The 22526-nt window shown below is 40.0% G+C and overlaps 1 protein-coding gene across 7 annotated transcripts in view; it reads right to left on the bottom strand.

Annotated features, from left to right (window-relative positions):
• Positions 1-22526, bottom strand: part of KALRN (kalirin RhoGEF kinase) — a 513163-nt gene that overhangs the window by 216821 nt on the left and 273816 nt on the right. For all 7 annotated transcript variants that reach the window (XM_082056725.1, XM_082056718.1, XM_082056719.1 and 4 more), the window contains one exon: positions 2624-2815. In XM_082056725.1, coding sequence (XP_081912851.1) covers positions 2624-2815 — 192 coding nt within the window. The remainder of the gene's footprint in view (positions 1-2623; positions 2816-22526) is intronic.

Here is a 22526-nt window from a genome sequence, read left to right as displayed (position 1 = left end):
AAGGGAGTTTTGCTTAATAAATCAACTTTAAAATTGGAATCTAATGTTATCTTTGTTGTTTGGGACTGAAATCCCAGAAAATACAGTGAATTTAAGCAGTTTCATAAAATGAGCATGAAGCGTGCAGATCTGACCTAGACACGTGGGCCAGTGGTTCGAGCAAGAGCCTGCATTTGGCCCAGCCCAGCCGAGCACATTTCCCAGTCAGAGCACAGCGAGGAACCAACTGAGATCAGTTGGTATGAAACAGATAAAGGACATAATACTGTCATAGGCATGGTGGCAAAGGAAGGACATTTGTATTTTTTCATTTTTTCTGGAACCCAGCTCCCAGTTTTAAATTCGTATTGAAGAATGACGATTACATTGGTTAGTTTGCCATTTTACAAAATACATGAAGGGTGAAGCAAGGCCAAGAAATGAGTCACTTCTACTTGAGCCAATGTACTTATAGCTTAAAAAGGCATATATATATTCAAACATGTGCAAAGGCTGTCTTGTTGTAATGCTTTGCCCTTTGCACCAGGCTCCCCCGGCAGTCTTTGGTTACTTCACTGTGTCTGTGGGGATCCCCACAGCTGGCAGACAAATACTAAAACCACAGTGACTTCCTCACTTATTATTTTTGGCAAAAAAATGAGGTACTGGGCTGTGTGATTCCCACCAGTGCAGAAACATGTCACTGAAGGAAGCAGGTAGTGACACACAATGAAATTCAGTGAACCTGCAGAAAAACAGTGTTTGGGCCTGGCAGGAGTGAATTACTCCAAGGGTAAGGAAGTGAAAACCTCTGTTCTGGTGCAGAGCTGCTGTGCATCCTCTGGTATTGTGGAGATTGTAAAAACTTTAGCAGCCTCTTTGCACCCAACCCAACAGCTGCCATTCATTCGGATGAATGGGGATTCCTGAATCCACCCAGACTTTGCTGATGTCCCAGTTCTATGCTACAGCTCCCTCGTCTGTTCCTCTGGAGAGAAAAAAGGCACTTGCAGTCCGTCCACTCCAGATCTCCCTTAGACTGACAGCAAGTGCTTACTGAGCTTTCCAAAAAGGCATCACAGCACCAATCTGTCTCGTGGGTAAATGTCAACAGGGCAGAGATTTAGAATTTATTCTCAATATCTAGTAAACAGCATTGATGCTGTTACCAAAGACTAGGGTTTTTTTTCCCTGTTTTTGTTTGTTTGTTGGTTTGGTTTGGTTTTTTACAGTTAAAAAAATAAAGTGCATTTTTATACATCTGCCTTTCTGTATACCAAAACAGGGCTAATTAAAACAAGGTGAGCAGAGCACGCAAATTCCCTTCTTGTTGAAGAAGGGTAGCAGTGAGTAAAGTGCTCTGCAATCCAAAACCCTTCATACAGGAAAGGTCCAGTTCCCAAAGCCAAATTAGGCTACACAGTACCAGTAATCATCAGAAGAAATTTAGATGATAGAAAATATATTACACTGATAACTTCCTGGAGTCCTGCCTATCTTCATGTTACTAGTCACCACCTGCATAGGTGAAGCAAGGTTAATCACAGTAGGAAACTGTTATGGAATAATTTTGACTGAGGAAATAACCAATTAAGTTTTCCCTGTGGCAAACAAGCATAGCTGCAAGCATCTGAGCTACTCTGGAAACAATAGTACTATTCACAAGCTTAAAGTAACTACATTTTAGCAGAAGTAGGATATAAAAAGAAAACCTTCATGTGTCAACAGCTATAATGGACACACTGTAACTCCATCTATCTTCCAGATATATATGAATGTGTGCATACTCCTTCTATCCAAGGAGGCTCCTCAACACGCTGAAGTCTGTTATACACAACTTGTTTGTAACGCAAAAATCAACAAACACAAAGTTTTCAGCATCTAAGAGCGTCTTTCTGATCAAGTGTGTTTTTGCAAACAGATGCTGCAGAATATGAAAACAACCATTCTGACTAATTCCATCTCTCTTAGCAGAAACCCTGTCTTTAAAAGTCACTCATCACTGAATGTCCTTTGGTTTGCAGAAAAATGCGAAGTATGCTTTAATTGCATCCCCTGTGGCCTCACATTTGATGTCTTGTTCACTGTATCTCTGTCGAGACAGCCTTATCTCTGGGTATTTTTCAATTACACTAAACAGCATTTATTCGGGTCCTCACTGATTCACTGCATCTATATGTGGCTATTTGCTCTTTAACTGTAATTTTGAAAAGTGAAGTATGCCTCATTAAACAATGTAAGATCTCTAGTAACGCTTAATAATAATGGCTACATTAATTAAAATTATATTCAAATGGAATCCCTCTGAGTATACGTACCACACTGCTAGCATGTTTATACCTAATGTGTTAATATCAGCTCATGTTCTTATAAGAAAATTCTTGCTTTATAACAATATATTCTAGTTGTGAATTAAGCACTGCTTGATACATTAGATATGCTGTCCCTACATTTTAATTTACTATATAATTCATACATATTATTCACATTTTGTTTCCACTTTACAATGGCTACTCAAATGCATCAAATGAACTGGATATCAGCCCTGTGCAGTGAAGACGCCTTTTCTCTATCACCTGAGTTTTCACAATCAGCTTCTTGCAGCACTGCAATACACAGATAAAATCCCTCATGCACATCTTACCTCTTTGGTGTGGGTATGGAATGAGACTGACATGTCCAAGAGAAGTTTCCTCTGTTCCACCCTCCGGACAAAATCCTGAATCCGTACTTCCAGATGCCGGGCTGCTTTATAGATCTCTTCAGGGTCACATTCCCCAGTCTGAGCCAACTGCTCTGCAGCCTCCAAAAGCTTGTCTGCATTGGTGTACGTATTCTACCAGCAAACAAAGCAAGAAATGAAGTATGAGTAATACAACTGTGGCAAGTAAACCCCTGAAACAGGCTGTTTATACTTTCAAAGGCATGAAAGCAAGTGATTACTAGAGTTTTAAAACAATGGTAATAATTCCTGCTGGCACTGCCATCTGTGGAAGGAGAAAGTATAAAGTCACATAGACTAATCCCTGAGTACATGTGAAATAATTTATTTTCTGAAGCACACCACCCCAGCCCAACTCTGCCAGGCACAGCAACAGGACTGTGCACTTGTTTATTTTCAAGTTCCCTGGAATTTCTCAAAGATAATGTAATGAAACAAGTGGGACTAACTACGTCGGATGCCTATGGTGCCTCACGTGATCCTCGGCTACAAGCTTGTTGCAATGGCCTCCCAACAGCTATCACATTACAGCATGTAATGTTAGCCAGAGATGTTTCAGCCTCAAGAAACATTTGCCCTTCCCTGGCTTTTGTGAGAACTTGAGGAGCCTGTGCCTTCGAGTTCCTTCTGTGTGTTTTCCTCTGGTCTACTGTTCTGCATCTTGTTTCTAAACCAAATAAGTCTATTTGATTAGCTCGCAGATGCCAATATGTAACACTCAGGTTGTTTTGGAGTTGATTTTCATTTTCAGTTGATCCAAGGTGTGTACCTGCCCTCCATTGCATAAGAATTTGAACGCTTCACCATCCTGAATAGGTTTACCCCATAGTCATGGCCTTTGTGATATAAGACGTATTACCCCTGTTTCACAGAGAAGGAACTGAAGAACTCAGCAACTAAGCGATGTGCCCAAGACATGTCAGACTGTGGAGAAACAGAGGTGAATTCCATCAAACTTAGCTTTCAAATTACCTGCCCTTCCTTTCTGTTGTTCACATTTCTGGAAAACACCACTGAACTAATACACCGGAGAGTCTCATGAATACCAGCAGAAATAGAAGGAGAGTGCAGACATCTTCTCCATAGACATGGCGTTACAATTTACTCAGATATGTTTAGCTAACTAATCATAGCCAGTCCTTGCTGTCACAGAAAAGCTTTCTTCATTTGAGTCCAATAGCTCAGTGGTGTTTAACACTTAACAAAAATAAGGAGAGACAAAGACATCTGCTCAAGGGTGTTTTCAGTACCGAGTGAGATTTTCAGAAATTCTTGGTGTTGGCCGAGTCCTGCTCCCACTGGGAATTTTAACCTCCCCATCCACAGAAGCAGTTGTAGCATTTTCCTTTTCAAAATCCTACTAAGAATTCTCTTCAGTTTAAAAGTGCATTAACTTTTTACATATACACAAAATACCTTTGAATACTGTGGACACACATATTTTTGAGTATTAAAGGAACACTGTGAAACACAAAAGCCATGAATGAATTCACATTGTTCTTGCTTAGATAATATCTTCCTGCAGTCAATAGTTGTTGCTGGATAAAATATTCAATACAAAGATGGAATATTGGCCTCCAAGTGTTTAATGGGGGAAAATATTTCCAGTCATAAAAAGCAGAAAGAAAACAGCTCTTTCACGGTTCATTTTCCCAGTTTCTGAGGGCTGAATATAAATATAGAGTATTTGCATTACTCCTTTTGGACTGTGAAAAACACGTTCTAGACAGTTTTGTTACCAATAGTAAATTTTTATTCCCTCACTTTCAGGCCACAGCTGTAATGGTTAGGCTGTTAACAGTGGCAAAATATTATGTTTTAATAATCATTTTTTGGAAATCTCTTTAGCTGAGAATTTGTAAAAAATGTTCCATTTAATATGATCTGAATTAAGGTCCAGTTTCACTTAACAGCATCCTTTCTGAATGATCCTGTTCCAATGGTATTTGGAGCAAATGCCAAAGCTAGTACTATTTTTCAAAGTCTAGTCCACTCTAGGGTTTTTCACACATTACCACTACGACAGCTCAAACACCAGTCCAGCTCCCTGGGGAGAAGGCTGTCCCCTGCTTTTACTTGTAATATTTAGTATACTTTTAAATGCATTCACTCTCTTTTTATGGCACAGATTTGAGACACAAACACCTTTGCTGAAATACAGTATGAATACCACTTTGCTGCATTTGTCCCTAACACACTTGTGTTCATCTCTACTGAAAACTATTATAAGTTTATTGATTCCAACATGTGACGTACTTAAGTACAACTAGATGAGGTGAGTTCACCAATATGAGGATCATATATAAATACACTGCATGGTGAAAAGGGCACAGGCCAAGCCCTAGACTTTGGGGAAAAAAGAAAGAGTGCAGGTTGCCCTCAACAGAGGAACTGGTCACTCTGCACAGGCAGTAAAAGATCCAGTGGTCCTGCACAAGTTCATTTGCATTGCACAAGGTTCTCCAAAGGCAAAGAGGATTTTCTGCAAGGAAGCTGGCTGGATGAGGAAGGAGGTAAACACAGTGTTTAGCCTGGGCTGTGCCAAGCACTGTCAGTATACAGTGATGTTTCCCTGAAGCATTCGTAGCTCTCTTTGGACATGTTTGTTTAAATGCATCATGCACAAGAAGCCTGAACACAGCACATTTTAAGCATGGCAAAACTTTTGTTGACCTCTTTCTCTATCTTTGCCCACTGAGTTCCCATCTAAGTGTCTGGGTTTTAAAAACAGGTGCAGTTTAAGATGGGAAAAACACTAATGGATTTATTCCTGTCAGGCCTGGTGCTGAAAGATTTCCAGTTCACTGTTGCAGATTTAAGAGGTTTAGATACATTTCAGATAAGCAACCACATTTGGGAGTTAACCACACTCTCCTTGAACTTCAGAATTTGACGTATTCATGAAAGGATTGACATCTGCTGTCAGATGAGCTGTAAACACAGTGCCATCCAAATAATCTAGACGTTAGTGATTTGTTGAGGGCTTGCTCTACTTTTGTTCTGTTCATTTGTTTCAAGTGCACATAAATAATATCTGAAGTTGTTACGCATATCAAATATTTTTGTGGACATTTATTTCTCTACAAGTGCTGAACTGGGTCTCTTTAGCTTGGAGGAGACTGAGGGGTGACCTTATTAATGTTTATAAATATGTAAAGGGTAAGTGTCAGGAGGATGGAGCCAGGCTCTTCTCAGTGACAACCAATGACAGGACAAGCAGCAATGGGTACAAACTGGAACACAGGAGGTTCCACTTAAATATGAGAAGAAACTTCTTCTCAGTGAGGGTGACAGACACTGGAACAGGCTGCCCAGGGAGGTTGTGGAGTCTCCTTCTCTGTAGACATTCAAAACCCGCCTGGACACCTTCCTGTGTAACCTCATCTGGGTGTTCCTGCTCCGGCAGGGGTTTGGACTTTCAAGGTCCTTTCCAATCCCTAATGTTCTGTTATTCTATAAAGCTTTGCTGAAGCCAGGAGCTCCATCCTGGTTGGGACTATAATGCTGCACTGCTTGCCTGCTTTGTACATTTTTGTCCTGAGCCTGTTTTCTTAGTGAGATCTTCAAAGTACAGACCCTTATTTCATTTATTTGAAGCACTTCATGCTTTTTTGGTGTGACGTAACCCTGGATCAGGCAGGGGAGGAATCCAAGAGAGAATTAAGTCTCATGATGAAGAAAAGTGTACAATGCCTCCTTGTCCTGCTACTTCCAGCCAGAAAAGGCTACCTCAGACTCCCAGCCCTTCTAAGATCTGGAAGTATCTACTAGGGGCACAGGATGTAGGTACATCTCCAAACTGGTATCAGGATTAAAAACTGTGGAAGAAGGTAAGAGCTAATGCAATCACAGAAGGAAATTTTTGCTACTAGAAGGACAATCATGGTTGTCCCCTTTTCTGCAAACTGCAGACCCATGGAAGGTTGTTTGTGGCATCCTGGGGAAGGTGACACCAAAAAGGGCTAATACATCCAGAGGGAAGATCCCACGAAGAATCTCGCTTCTACATCTATGGAAATTAAACAATAACAGCACGAGTTCCACAGAAAAATGATCTATGAGTTATAAAAGGATATGCTCTTCCAAACTACAGGTGTGTGTGGTGTTTTTTCTTAATGATGCATTAACCCTTGAGAGAATTGTTACGTGTAAACCCTTGAAATTCTCACTGATCTGCTAACTGGCATTACATACTTCCGCACCATTTCAAGGAAAACAAAACAAACAAACAAAAAAAACCCCAGAAAACCCCACAACCAAACAAAACCAAACAAAAACAACCAACCAACACAAAAAAACCACCAAAAAAGCCCAAACTTCCATTTCAAATCTCTTAATAATCTTTCTATACTAATCTTTCCATAATCACCTATTTCAATCATGAAATCTGCAATCACAAGAAAATGAAACTGCACCCTTCAGGTTTTAGAATGGAAATGGCTGTAATATATGCTTTTGGAATTCATTTTATAATAGACAGAACCAGGAGACTTTAACAGTTCTTCTGTTTCTTGCAAATAACAATAAAGAAACACAATTATGGAAAATAAATAGACTAACAATAACTACACAACAATCCCTATCACAATTCAGAACTGCAGGTGATTGTTGTCTTAGCCCGTGGCAATATTTACTAACAGGATTTACATAACTGTGGTTCATTATTTGTTAACAATTTGATATTTTGTAGCAAGTTAAACCAAAGCGGTTTATGAAACTGCTGACGTGAAATTTGCCTGTTACATTTATCATGTTTCCCTTTACATTTCAGACCAACAAACGCTGAAATGTCAGGATGCATTTCCATCTCTGATGCAGGCAGCAGATCTCAGATGAGATTCCACCGTGTCTCCAGGTTGATGCGTATGAAGCCATTGCAGCGTTGCAAATGCACTCTTTCATCAAACTGCCTGAGAGTTTTCCTTAAAGTTGAAGGAAACATTACTTTGTCCATATCTTTGTGCCAGAGAAGTGTCTAGTCAACTGTTCTCTCCAAATCTTTTTAACCCAGAGCAGGAGTTGCGCTGGCTGCCTGCAGTTTGTGCTTGGCCTTGTCTGTTCCACAGGAAATAGCACTGCAGTGTTCAGAACAAACCAACCAAAGGGCCTCAACTCTGGTTTGAAAGTATTTGGCATATTTTTCCTCATTAAAAACAAATAAATAATTAAATTAAAAAATACTGAATAATGCATTAGTTAATTCTTGGACCAATATAAGGTTAGAGGCAGCAAAATAGAAATATTTTGCCTTTCTTATTTGTATGTGTTGCAAGTCACTTAGAAACAAATTAGAATGGAACGGAATTGAATAGTTCAGTCTGCAGGAACATACAATGATCACCTAGTCAATCTCTCTGACCAGTTCAGGGCTGACCAAAACTTAAAGCGTGTTCTTAAGGACATTGTCCAAATGCCTCTTAAACACTGACAGGCTTGGGACATCAACTACCTCTTTAGGAAGCCTGTTCCAGGGTTTGACCACCCTCTCTGTAAAGAAACACTTCTGCATATCCGGTCTAAACCTCCCTGCTGCAGTTTTGAACCATTCCCATGCTTCCTATCACTGGATCCAAGGGAGAAAAGCTCAGCACCTCCCTCTCCATGTCCCCTCCTCAGGAAGCTGTAGAGACCAATGAGGTCACGCTTCAGTTGCTTTTTCTCCCAACTAGACAAACCCAGTATCCTCAGCCACTCCTCACAAGACATTCCTTCCAGCCCTGTCAAGAGCTTTATTGCCCTCCTCTGGACTCATTGAAGTATCTAAATATCCTTTTGAAATTAAAAAAAAAAAAAAAAAGTACCAATCATATATTAATATTTGTGCTTCTCACCGACTCCCCTCATCTGCTGAAGGGGAATGAGGCAACACTGGTTTGCTTTATTCTGTGTTAATCAAGTTCTGGGACTGTGAAGGGAAGTTCCAGGAAAACGTTCCTTGGTTTGATTCAGAGAGATTTTTCACCATGTAAAAGACACAGAAGAAATGGCCTCTCTAGGGGACAGTAAGTTCTGACTAGAGAGAGAACTTAGCTGACTAGCTTAGATCTGACCTTCTTGACTAAAGACTAGTGATGTGAATCCCATCTTAATGCCTGCAGGCTGAAGCTTAGGAGACTTATTAGGCTTTCTCTGATGTGATATCTCCTTTATGTTCTTTAGAGTCGTGACTTGACTCTTCAACACCAAAGATGAAATTGCAGTGTTATTCGCAGTATGAAGATGGGATGTCGAGACAAAGTTCAAAGCTTGATCCATGTCTCACTGAAAACAATAGAAAGGATCTCACTAACTTCAGTGAGAACTGGGTCAGCCTTCCAGGCATTTACTTGAGATCACAGGAGACAAAAAATGGCAAAAGGCTAAAAAATAGAACTCCGAAGGGCTTGTACCCCTGTTCTGTGCATAGATGGTGAGTAGTACTCCTCCCTGCAGAAACTACAGCATGGTTCACATTCACAAAATGATAATTGCATTTCTTCTCAGTATCTATAAACTATTGTTATCTTTAACTATGAATCTCAGTTACTGCTATCGGATTCTCTGCTCAAGCCATTTTGTTAAAATTAGCTCCAGTTTTTTGTTTAGGTTAAGTGATCTCACAGTCAGGCTTTGGTGAAGAATTATATCTTTAGTAATTTGATATTCTAAAGCTAAAATGAGTGACCACAATGAAGCATTTCTTTGATAAATAAATCTGGGGTTTAAGGACGCATCCATCTTTGTCAAAATTCCTCCTCCCTTAAGAAGGGCAAAGGCTAAGTGCACATGATGATCTAATGTAAGATGTGATTTGATTCAGTTTGAATTTCACATAATCAAATCAAGACCTGTATTCTTACTTGTGCTCTATTTCTCTAATTCAAAGCAGACTTACCAGGAATTACAGTTACGGAAGTTGAAGGCAGAACATCTCTCTGGGGTCATGCAGCCACTTGCTCTATGAGAACAGGGTTGTTCCCTACTGTACACTGCAACCAAAACTTCTTCAGACCTTTTTAAAAAATATCCAGGTTAATGAAGTTTCCAGCACCTTCTTTTGCAAACTATTCTTCCCTTAGATATGCCAATTTATCTTAAGTTTCTCTTGTCAGAATTCTGCCCCACTTCTTGCACTGTCCTTGAAGTCTGAGCTCTTCAAACACTACAGTCTATTATATTAAACTTTTGATGGGCACATAAGAACATGACTACCTTTAAATGAGTGAATCATATCTGTTTAAGTAGTTTAACAAATGAGGGTCTCAGGCAAGTTTGAATGCAAGCATGTGTGTATGCCCAAGTATCAACCACTTGACAATTTCAACAAAATTACTGTGATTCCCAGAATTGCATCTATTTGCAAACACAGTCTAGAAACCAGAGTGCCAGGAATATCACCTACACTTCAGCACACGAGCAATGCATAGACAACCTCTCTGCCAGCTCCTGGAATAGCTACCGTTGCAGCTGGCACATAGGGTTGAAAGGTCCTTATGCCTCTCATCTCCCATTGTGGGACTGTGGCTCACTCACAACGTTTTAAATAATTTTTCTTCAAACATTTTCTGGCAGAGCATCTGTATTTATTGATCCATTGTTACTTCATTTCTCACTGACATTTGAAGCTCAGCTCAGTTCAAGAACATCCACAAATTTGGGGAATGTGAAGTTTGTTCTCATTTCAAATGGCTAAAAGGCCAGACATACCATACTGCTACAAATTACTACCTGGATTATGAAAGCATAAAGGATTTTTCAGCATGAATGAGAAATAAATAGTTCTCAGGAATGATGAGGTGGGTATCACACAGCATCCTCACTAACCATCGCCAACAACCAGATATTTTTCCATGTATCGTTATCTTTTATTTATGATTTTCCCTCAGGGTTTGCATACAAATTGAGATGAATTTATTATTTGAATTTAAAAGAGTGACACTTACACATTACATCAAACGCTGAAGCCCCAGATAAATTGTTTAAAAGCTACCTCAGACCTTCAAACCCATAAATAAGCAAGATTAGAATTAACGGCTGGAAATACATTAGCTAAGAGAATTATTTGTGCTATTTTATATAGAATGCTTACTTTAGATTTGAAAAAAGTGTCACCTGTGGTATATTTTATCACATCAACTGTTCATCTCCCTCAGGAGTTGTGTTATACATCAAATAAAGAATACTTTTATTACCAAAATAACTCTAATTAACTCCAGTGCAATCACAACCAACATTCAAGGGAAATGCCAGTGAAACACATAGTGAAATAAAGTTTTAAATGCCATCTAATATCACACAACATATCCAATGTCATATGTCATATCCAATATTAATAAGTATGCAGAGACACATAGATACAACATGCATGCACATACCACATATACACAAAGAACCTGCTGACTTCATAGCTCCATGTGGTCAGCTTAACCATCACTGAAGTTTTCTGTCACTACTGAAAAGAACCACCTGTGCAAGGACTTGGCTTTTAGTGCCTCAAAAGCTATTTTCTTCTTCTAAATCAGAATACTCAAAGCATGTTTGGCAAAGATCCAGACTTTTCAAACCTCTGCTTAGATTAATTTTTTTAATGTTGCAAGACTTCTTGTTGTTGCTGCAAGGGAGAAGAGAAGGGATTTCATTCTTTTTGTATGCAGAAACATTACACCCACCAAAGGCTTCACCTGGAACCTTTCAAACTTCCTCTTTCCGTTCTATTTTATCTTAATAAGTATATATGTTCAATGTCCTCTACTGAATAAACCACTAAGCACTTGCTTTATATCTTTCCAAGGTAGCAGCCTCCACAATTCATGTTATAAGGAGGGCATATCATTGAAGGATTACATTGGAGTCTGATACACACCCTTGAAGAAGTTTACCAGTTTGGCAGAAATACATGTACCTTTATGCTCTGTGAGATGGGCTTTAAAAAGTTTTGATCTAAAAAACTCCACATAAGAGCTGGAAAAACACCCCTTTGGCATAAGAATGAAGCTTTAGTTCCACAAAGGCATTTTCAGCATCTTTCCTGAGGCAAGAGGCATTGCCAGCTAGGACAGCAGTGCTGCCCCAGGAAGGCTCATCCCCTTGGTCTGACACACAAACAGCTCCATTTACAAACTAAAGAACCATCAGAGGAAACAATTTTTGGAGAATGTGTTGAAAAAAGACAGTTTTAACTGAGGTGGTTTCACAGCCCTTCAAAGCCACTAGTTATACCTATATACCTATACGCTACTAGAATTAGGGAAGATATCTGAAATTGATGATTATTGGCCAAGTTTTATCCTAACATTTGATCCTTGGTAATATCCATAAAAAGACCTTGATCCCTTTTCTTTGGGAACATCTTTGCACAGTAACAGACACATGGAAGTGAGCAACAGAAAGGACAAGAGAACAAAGAAGACTATATAACCAATTGAAATGCCATTGTGCAGTAGTTCTGGTATCAGACATGAAGTCAAAGTGGTTTTAAGGCCAAAAAATATTACAACCTGATATTGGTTGGTGTTATGCAGCACCGTGAGTGTACCAGTAAAACAGTATTATCACTCCACAATGACTTGATGATTTGGTAATTAGCAGAGTGTATGAATGAGAGCTGCTCAAGTGACTGTAAGGTAACTGAGCCTTCCTCAGAGGTGAGGAAAGAGTATGTTTTTTTTGTAGAAACAACAAGGGAGCACAAGAAGGCAAACTTTCAGGGGTGAAATGCAGCATTTTGAAAGCTTCTCGAATGATAAATATCATCAATAAGCCCAGATAGTCCATAGCAAAGCCCTACAACTTCCTTATGATGGGGGGAAGGTGAGTGAAGAAACAAAGAAACCTGTGGCAGCTCAGAGCTGAGCAGCAATCTGGGAGGGCACAGTATTGTTTTCTGTCCCAAAGGCTCAGCTTGTGTCTTTTCCAGGCCCTGCAGACATCAGTACAATCATGACAGCTTTATCAAGTCCTGCCGGTCTCCTGAATTGAAATAACTTCAGGATTCTAGGTTTAATATCACGCTCACATGCTTTCAAAGTCACAGCAATGACAGTATTAAAAGGCTTTGGACTGTTTACAGCACAAAGAGTCAGAACCAAATACAACTGGCAGCATTGCTACCTTGAAAATGGAGGCAGAAATAAACCTATGAGGACATGTATTCTGTAAACTGCCTGGCCTTGTTTCTAGTGTCTAGGTTTTTATGAAATCTGCTTTAAATAAGAGAGTAAAGCATTTCCTCTCCGTTTCCCCAACAGCCACTAACCCAACTCAGCCGTGCCTTTACTTCCATTAATGTAGAGACAGGTTATAATATCTTTCCTGAAGCACATTTTGAGTGACAAGGGACTGTTTATAGAGTGAGGTAATGCTTATCAGAAGAAAGTTCAGCAAAATTTTGTCCTGAATTCTTCAAAGCTTTCAGTTTAAGAATTGTTATATAGCCAAATATAGAGACTAGGCAGTCTGGAGCACAGCACAGTACTGCATATACATCGCATAACAATCATACTTTCTTTCTGTCTGGCAATATGTGACAAAAATATTACTATAGGTTGTTGCAAAAGATAAGTCTACTACAAAAGCGTCATAAGACCTCAAGATTTGCAGTGAATGCTATTTTGCCATAAGTTAAAGGCCACGTCTGACAAGCACACAGATGTTTGACCAAAAAAGTATGGAGGAAGATACGCCAGAAACTTTTAGCAGAGTCAGTGCACTGCTGCTACCTCAGGAAGGATACAGAGATTTAATGAAATTTTTGCTGCTACTTCTTTGAAACACAGATTACCTCCCTGACACACTGCACTGCATCGGCTCCTATGCACCGACCCCACTGGGAGCGGTGCAGGTAATGGGCATCACGTCCTGCAGTGCAGCTGAGCTGATGCCACATGCTATCACTGTCAATATTCCCTCCAGACTCAGAGGGAAGCAGGGAGTCCTTTGTTGTTCTCCTGGATCCCTTCTACTTGCCCAGGGAAGTTTAACTTGTAGCAGAAATTCACTTAAAAAATTATCTCTCCATCGAGAGTAAACCTCACACTTCAGTACATTTCCTGCTGGAGACAAAACACCTAGTGAGAATAAAACACCAACACCTCTGTTTTGTTGATAATTTGGATATTTCAGTTTGGGAAAAGGAGGTTTCTCAACATACCATGTGGACAGGAATGGTAACACACCTCCTGCCCACCAGATAACCTACATCCCCATCCCCCTACTCTCTGGACCTCAAATAACTTGATAGCAAATGCCCCTCTGTTGTCTACAAGAACAAAGCAGCCTCCTCAGCTTCAATTAAAGTTTAAGTAACTTTTTACTTCATCTCCTTATTCCAGCTCAGCATCCTTAAGAGCATGTCAGCAAGATGGTTCCTTTGGATTCCAAACCTCTTCACTATCTACACTAATTCAGCCCTCCATCATGGTTTACACATTGGAATTTATTTCAAATGAGTAGAAACCATTCCCTGTATCTTATTAGATTTATAAACCAATTTTTCACCTCCGTTACTTGACTGACATGTGAGATGTCTGTATGGCTTACCCATCAAATTATTCTTCAGATGTGCCACCAGGCAAAATGACTAAAGGTTTTGTCTTCCCTAAAATTTAGAAAGATTAAATTCTTCTGCAGCCGCCAGTGAGACGTACTGCGTATTTATAATGAGGAAGAGTAAAAGGGATTTTAACTACCCTGGAAATAATAAACCACTTTTATATTTATTTATTTTACACCAGACTTATTAATATACTTCAGAAAAGTTCCAGATGGGAACTAAAATTTTTCATGTTGGTCAGAAAGCATTCATATGGGACACATTTTAAAAATGTGTTCTACCATGTGAAATTCAATTCAGGTTATCCATAATCACAACAAATATTTAGAAAGATAACATTTGTTTTATTTCTGGCTCTTATTAGGCGGCCACACATGATCTCAGATAAATATATTTTAGTAATGACTTACAGTGAGAGATCTGGTACAGAACAGTATTCCCACCAGAAATCTTTGTACTGTAAAATCTATCAATTTTTGGCATGTAGTAGATCTCCAAGAATATTGCAGGCATATGAAATACTGCCTCTATAATCAACATCTGCCAAATTTTTTACTATAAATAATCTTGAGAGCTTTCTAGTGTATTCTTTATTCAATGTTGCCAAATCCTTCCCTCTCCCTATTCAATCCCCCTTCCTCCAAAAATCCCAAATCAGGCCCTCGAAGGATAAAACTGAACATGATATGAGACAAAAATGAAGATCAGAGAAATTCTCATTGAGTTGTCTTTTGATGTCTCTCTGCCTTCTACCCCAGATCTCAGTCTTGTGCCAGACCCCAGGCAGTAGGATCTGGGCACCTGTCCCCAGCCCTGGAGATGTGCCCAGCGGGTCCGAGCAGCAATTCACACTCCCTTCACCATTCTCATCCCCAAATAATCTCCTTATTCTGTGCTCATAGCCTGGCACACCAATCAGATTCTGCTCTGTGCTCTGAAGTATCTTTTTTTTTTTTTTTCTGTTCCACATTTACATGTCACTACAAGAAAACTAAATTTATGGTGGTTAAATGACCCAGTGACCCAATTACCAGTCCCAAGGGGGAGCACACGCTCTGGTGAGTTGACCGGGATGTCAGCGCGGCTGCACAGCCCCGGCTGTGCGGTGAAGCTTCTGCTCTCCTGCTCGGTTTTCAATGCACCACAGAGGAGTGGAGCGGGAACGGAGCCCATCACTCGGTGTGCACTGAGGAGCTGTGCTTTGGCACAGATAAAAGTATTAATTCTTTGGGAAAAGGCCTGGCAACCGGGAGGGACAGCTTGCCACTCTGTGCAAAGAGTCAGCAATGGTTACTTTTTACAAAGGAGGAATGGTGTGAATACATTCCTGGCTGGGCAGTATTTGTTTGAGCCACTTTTGTGGTGGGAACAAACACCTACCTCTGATTTAAAAAACAATTCAACTAGGTCTATTTTGAGCCTAAAACAAACCCCAGAAGAGAAAGTAACGCTGAAATTGTACTAGACCTCTCTCCCTGCTTAATATCATCTATTTCAAAGTAGAACCGTGGAGCACTGCAGGTTTCAAGTCCTTCCTACACTCAACTTTGATGTGTGGGCACTGACAAATCTGAGTTCTGGTTGTCAATATAAATCCTGGCCACAGGCAAAAACCCAAGGAACCAGCCATCAAGAACTAGCGTGCAGCCATCTCTCCTCTCCGTGCAGAAACACCCTTCATTTCACCCAACACTCAATGCATTCGCTTCAGCTCTCAGGCTGACACATTTAACGTGATGGCTGCACTTTCCATTCCCTGATATTAATGAGTCACAAACACCCTTTTACGCTGTGGACTTTTGCAGTGAGCCCTAATATTACTCCATGGGAGGCAAAAGCAGGCTCAGCTCTCTGCTTGCTGCGTAGCTGTGGATCTCACTAATGTCACGAGGAGTTACCTACACTGTGCAGGAAAAAATAACCCTTATTAATTGAACAAAGCATTCTAACAATAATGGGGCTTGCATGTTAATAGAACATCATGTTTTGGAGCACATATTTGTTTCTTTCCTATTAGCTACCTGCTAATACAGGCAACCATGCTAAACAAACATCTGTGCACATCCTCACTGACAGTTCAGAAAGAGCTCCTGTCTCTGTCCCTGACTTCTTGCAAATTCTGCAATTTCTTCTCCCCAAATAAGCTTCATTTTAAGTGTGGTGACATGAGAAGGCTGATTCTACTTGCTTTTCGCATCTTAGAATTTCTCTCCCTAGCTCAGCAAAGGCAGTACAGGGAGAGGACCCTGTGCATGTAGTAGTGCTCTGAACCAGACACTCTAAACAAAGATGCTGAAATGCCTCAAACCATATGACATTTCCATAGTGATGCAAACCAGTGCTTTCCTGGGGCTTGGTTAGGCAAAACCAGACCTCGCAGCCCACAGTTATGGAGGGCAATATTAATGGCTACATTACACACACTGAATCAACAAGTGAATTATTTATACACACATTAAGATTTTTATCCCTGTTCACACACATGTAATTCCAAAAGACCTCTATAAATCTACTGATGTTGCCTTATTTCTATACAAGAGAAACTGAGATCCAAACTCTATCCCAGGGAAATAAATTTTGAAAATAAGTTTATATGCAATAAAACATTGGTTGAATACTTTCCATATCTATATAATCACTATAAAACATTTTCAATAGTTTCATTAGGCAAGTGTAGTTTTTAGACAATTCAAATGCCTGATGTGAGAATGAGAGGACATCCTTCATCTGGACAATCAGGAACTGGTGGCAGGAAAAGAAGAGAGGGACAACCACGTTGCCAAGCAGCTTCCCTGCAGTGTAGATACAGAGATTAAACTGGATTCTCCACTCCTCAGAACAAGTTAATTGTAAGCAATTTCTCTGTAATTGGAACTGTGATTTTGTTCTAAATCTTGTGCAGTAGAGTGATCAACTGGACCCAGTCAGTCTATTCCTAGAACATTTGCACAATGATAATGAATACCCCAAATCTGTCCCTGAAAATTATTTTACTCTGTTACTGAATACAAATCACGTTCACATTGGCTTAATCTATATGAAATTTCCTTTACGAAATGTCTGCAAAGCAGCGTATTTGTGATTTGCAGCAGTGTCATAATTCAGTTGCTGTGGCAAGAGACCACTGGCTGGCCTGGAGGCAGCAGCACAGCCCTGGGCTCCTTCCACTGCCCCATGGCAAAACCAGAAAGTGAAAATGCTGATCAGAGTCATAGTGTCACCTTTTTTCCCCATGAGCCTTGCTACTATAATAGCTACAGGAAATTGAACTGAAGAATACTAGTCCACCACCATTACAAATGAGATTTGGACATTGCTGCAATTAGTCTTCCTGAATCAACAGGTACAGTTTGATAACCCACTGATGTGCCAATAAGGTCACAAAGAAAAACACTAGAAGGGATCAAAAAGCCTTTATATGACAGTGGTCTTCACCAACATACACAGGTCAATCAAAACAGCAGTGGTTCATCTCAGTGTGCATGTTTCACAGAAATTGTCAATGGTAATTATCTTCTGCTTCAGCTGTTTCAGTTGAGACATCAGTACTATATTGAACATATTTTTAGTATGCATGTTATAGATCACAGTGTTATAATTTCCAGTGTTGTCTTTAAGAAATTTATGGGATTGAAAAAACAAATTCCATTATTTTTCATCTTTAGGAAATTTTGGCTTTCTTTTCTGATAGAAAATTAAACAAATTGAAAAACTCCAAATTTCCCACACAATAGAAATTCAGTTTTCCACAACCTCTAGAATTAAAAATAAATCTTTCTTGAACAGCTTCATTGTTCTCCCAGTCTGCCATGGGAGGAGCATTTTGCATTTATGGGCAAATTAAAGGAACATATTTTAAAGACACAAAAATAAACCTACCCAAATAATCCAGGAATAGGAAGTGAGCTCCTGGCAATTGTCAAAAATGAATTGTGTTGCCAAGCCTTGAGATTTTATAGGGAGTATTTAGATTGTGAATCATGCTGCAGGCGGTTTAATGAAAATATCCAGCTGTCATGTGATTTTGGAAGAGAAGAAATGGGAAAGAAAATCAGCTCTATCTTGAGGAGAAACGCAGACTTAGAGACATGGTGTAATAGGCGCAGCCCCCAAGTGACCGTCACAAAGATTTTTGTGTGCTTATAGGACCTCTCTAAAAACAGGTTCCCAGTTACCATGAGATCGTGGAGTACTAACGGCCACCACTTCGATCACGTTGCTATCCAAACTGTCAGAATATTTGCCAAGATGCTCTTTCAGCATTCTCTGCTAATGAAGTCTCCGTAGGCATGTCTGGATCGTGCAACAGAGCATGATATGGGTATCCACAGTGTACTCTGAGGAGTGTCACACTTCCTCAGGGAAAATATGTCTTAATTGACCTGTTTCTGATTTAGGTCTGGCAGTCGAGTCCCCAAAGCATCACATCTAACACTGCTGTACCACTCAGCCCTCTCTGGCTCCTGGCTCAGGCTGTGCAGAACAGTTTCAGTATCTCTGCACTTCCAATGCAGTTATGTTCCAAGTCCCTCAGAAGCTGCTAGACTTCATGCAAAAAGTTACATCATTGCTTGCTTGACAAACTATCTGGCTCTTGAGCTATGCTGCTAGAAGTTTTTAGATCCAGAAGTCCCAAGATAACCTTCACAGACAACCCCTATGTAGGCAATTTCATTTTTGCTCTGCTGCCGGTGGCTGCCAGATGCAGCCGGCTGCCAGCCAGAAGATATTATACCAACAGCTCTGGAGCCCAGATCTCCTGCATCACGATACAGAGACCTGTGTAATCTGCTGACAATGGGCATGTTTTCCTTTTTTTTTGTAGAAGTGAGTACATATACATAAATGAAGTTAACAGGAAACTGCAGATTATAGCTTAAGCATTTGCCAGTGACCGTGCAAACGATGATGAAGATAAGAGTAGGGCTGATTTTTTGTTGCCTGTCTCATGTTTTTGTTATTTTTAGAACTGTTTGGCAGTATTGAAACCACAGTTATCAATGCTAACTTTGAGCATAGTTTTTACCTGGTTTAATGGTCTGTTTTCTCCCTGTTTTGGCCTAGTGTTTCATCCTACATAGAATTCTAGTTATTCAACCCAAAGGGAGAAATCCAGTATGCCCAGTGAGCTAATCCATGCACCAACCAAGTAGGTCACAAAATTTTTAAAAGTAATAATAACAAAAATTAAAAATCAAAACAAAACAAACAAAAAAACCCCAACAAAACAACAACAACAAAAAAGGCAAACCAAAAACTAAACAAACACTCTGGGGCAATGCTTCCTAAGTGCTCATTATCAACACGGGCTCCTAAGCTATGCCTAGCTGTTTTACATCAGTACTGAAGTTCATGCCAAACTTTAAAACAATGACATCCAACAGAGCTGGAATTTGTATGTGAAAGCACTAGGTTTTTATCCTGAAGGCCAAACAAGTAGCTGTTCGCAATTCTACTTTGGCCTGACTATACCTTTACCTCACTTAACTTTTAAAGCAGTTCAAGTGAGACTATGTGGGGCTGAGAGATGACAGAACACCATTTTTACCTGCAACACTTCTTACTTCATCCATTGGATATTTCACATGACAAACAATATAATCATATTTTTCAACATATTTACACTTGAAGTTCTTTTGATCTCAAAGAGCTTTTTGGAAACTCTGAACTGACAGCATTTCAGGAATAGTACAATGAAGGAAGGGAATACTCCAGACAGGAACACTGGAGCACAAACTGCTTCTGAGATGAAGAATATCACTAGATCTTTGATTTTTAAGGGAGGACACAGGTTCTTGGCTTCCCGAATGTCCTTTGAAAGCCTTCCTTTACAGGAAATACATTTACCTCTCCAAGAGGAATACAAGGAAGAGCTGAATCTTAAAGGAACTTTATGTGTACACATAAGGTTAACTTGGATGGTTCAAAGCTGGTGTTGAGGTGTTTAATCATCATCTTCCAAAAGTTCTCATGAAGGAAAGGAAGCACAGATACCAAGAACAGGAAAACTGAAGAACTTCCCAAGTAGCATACTGCAAAGCTCAGCATTTTTGCTTGCATTTTGTCTGGCTCTCCTTCTTCGCAATAATTCAAGAAAAGTCCATGAATTGCATGCATACCTTGGCAAAACGGAGTCTGTAAAACTTCCCAAGTCAGGAATACAGGATCCAGCTATGTAGCTAAATCAAAACTGCATTGGATGTACAGACAAGTGCCATGAACTTCAATGGCCACAGCTCAGCCTCCTGTCAATCTTCTTACTGTGTTCAATAACAAGGGACAACTCCACACATTTTGAACCAAGGCTGTTCAGAGTGTGTGCTTTGATGCATGCTGGAGTTGTGGTATTTTGCTTTACAAACATCAGTGCCTTTGGATTACTGCAAAAAACAAAGCAACTATTGCATGCAGTGTGTGCACAGGTAGTGAATACAGAAGCTGGTTGTAGCTGTGAGCATTATGTGGCCCAAAAGCCTTGAAAGCAGCTTCACAAATCTGAGAGCAGCTTCTCCCATAAACACAGATGGCAGGCACCACCTTGCATTAAAATATTGACCACTCAAAAAAAGAAAAAAAATAAAAAAGAACCCCAAAAACCAACATCATGTGTTTTGGCAGGGGTGGGAGAACACCAAAGGGACAGTGTGTGAGCCAGCTTCCGCTTCTGCTTCATTTCACTTCGAGACAATGTTTGGTCAGTTTGGATTAGACATCAGCTCTGTTTACCATTACGGGAACTAAAGGCTTTTACGATGCACTCCGAGTGCCATCTGCAGGTTGAAATACGTACTGGTGGGCGTCCGCGTCCCCAAAATGCGGATAAACCTGCCTGATAGGAAATATTAGTAGTGCATCTGATGGAGAAGCTGATAAATGCAGAAAGACTGCAGAAATGCTTGTTTCAGATCACTGAAATCACAAAACCATTCAGCATAGCGAGTGGGATTAACAGAGCTGTTTTCTCAGAATCTTTCCTAATTCTGTAGTGATGCTCTTTGTGAGCAGAGATGTGGAGAAGGCCACCTAAACCTCCCATTGCCGAGAATTCCAGAAGGGAGGAGAACGATCTGTGGTTCCTCTCTTCATATACAGAGAGTAGGAGAAGAGTTTCCAACATGTGCATCTCAACTGACATGCTGGGAGATTTTGGGAACACAAGCCAGTTAACAGAGTTTTGCAAGTGGAAGACACACTGGTTTTCAGGATAAAAGCCCTGAATAAGGAAAATATAATGAAATTATCTGTGGATTTGCAATCATAGCTGGATGAACTATGGTTATCTGATTAACACGGAGTAACTCCAGGCAAGCAAAGAGGCTGTCACCGCAGGAGCATTGCAGCTCCACCTGCAGAGTGCTGTTTCTTTGGTGATATCTTGACACCTAACTCATTGACAATGCCCAACAACTAAATTTCCCCATGTGACAGGGACTGTGCCCAAGGCTGGCATTTTCAGGATGGCAACCTGTGAACAGTATCAGCACTGGCTGAGAAACCATTGCAGGTATATACAAGATAACAACCTCTCTCCCAGGAGCTCAGTCTTTTTAATCCAAATTCAAACATCTGCCATCTGTGCGTTCCATGTAGTATAACTACAGTCAGAAAAATTGCCAGAGCATTGTCTAAACAGCAGTTATGAGAGAAAGGGACCCCAGATTATATTTCCTATTACCCACAATGCAGCACTCTAAAATCACTGACATTTTCAGAGCACAGCTGTATGCAGGAACATGATCTATCTGGGCCATGCCTGATTGGATCATTACATCCAGATTTATAAATCTGTGCAGTTTCTAATCAGACATAGAGGGAACACGTTCCACCTCTCAATCTAGTGCCTTGACAGGTCAGTCAATCAGAGCATTTCTCAACAAAGCAATCCCAGACACACCACTCTTCTTTACATGCAGCACTCAAAAATGTGACTTTTTCGCCTACTATTGAAAATATCAAGAAAACTCATGAAAATTGCTTCTAGGCTGACCTTTGCAAATGCCTTCCTGAAACAGTAGAAGATAAGAACAAATATAACAGAGCCAAAAGAAAGTAGATTTTAGAGAAAAAAAATATACTAAGGATAAGTGGAGTTGTTTTGTTTTTCAGAGAACTGCCAGTAGAAAATTCTGTACTGTCAGTCTCACAAGGTATGTCAGTACTGCACTTTTTATTTTATTTTTTAAGAAAAACAAGCACAACTCTCTTTATTGTTGTTAACAGCAATTAACATCCTGATGAGGGAAATGGGCAAACTCAGTTTGTTTCAGGGTCTCAACACATGTGTTTTATTATTTG

Source organism: Streptopelia decaocto (genome assembly GCF_964273445.1).
Source record: "Streptopelia decaocto genome assembly, chromosome: 6".
NCBI classification, from domain to species: domain Eukaryota; kingdom Metazoa; phylum Chordata; class Aves; order Columbiformes; family Columbidae; genus Streptopelia; species Streptopelia decaocto.
The sequence above is the reverse complement of the archived record's forward strand: the minus strand, read 5'-3'. Positions and strand labels throughout refer to the sequence as shown.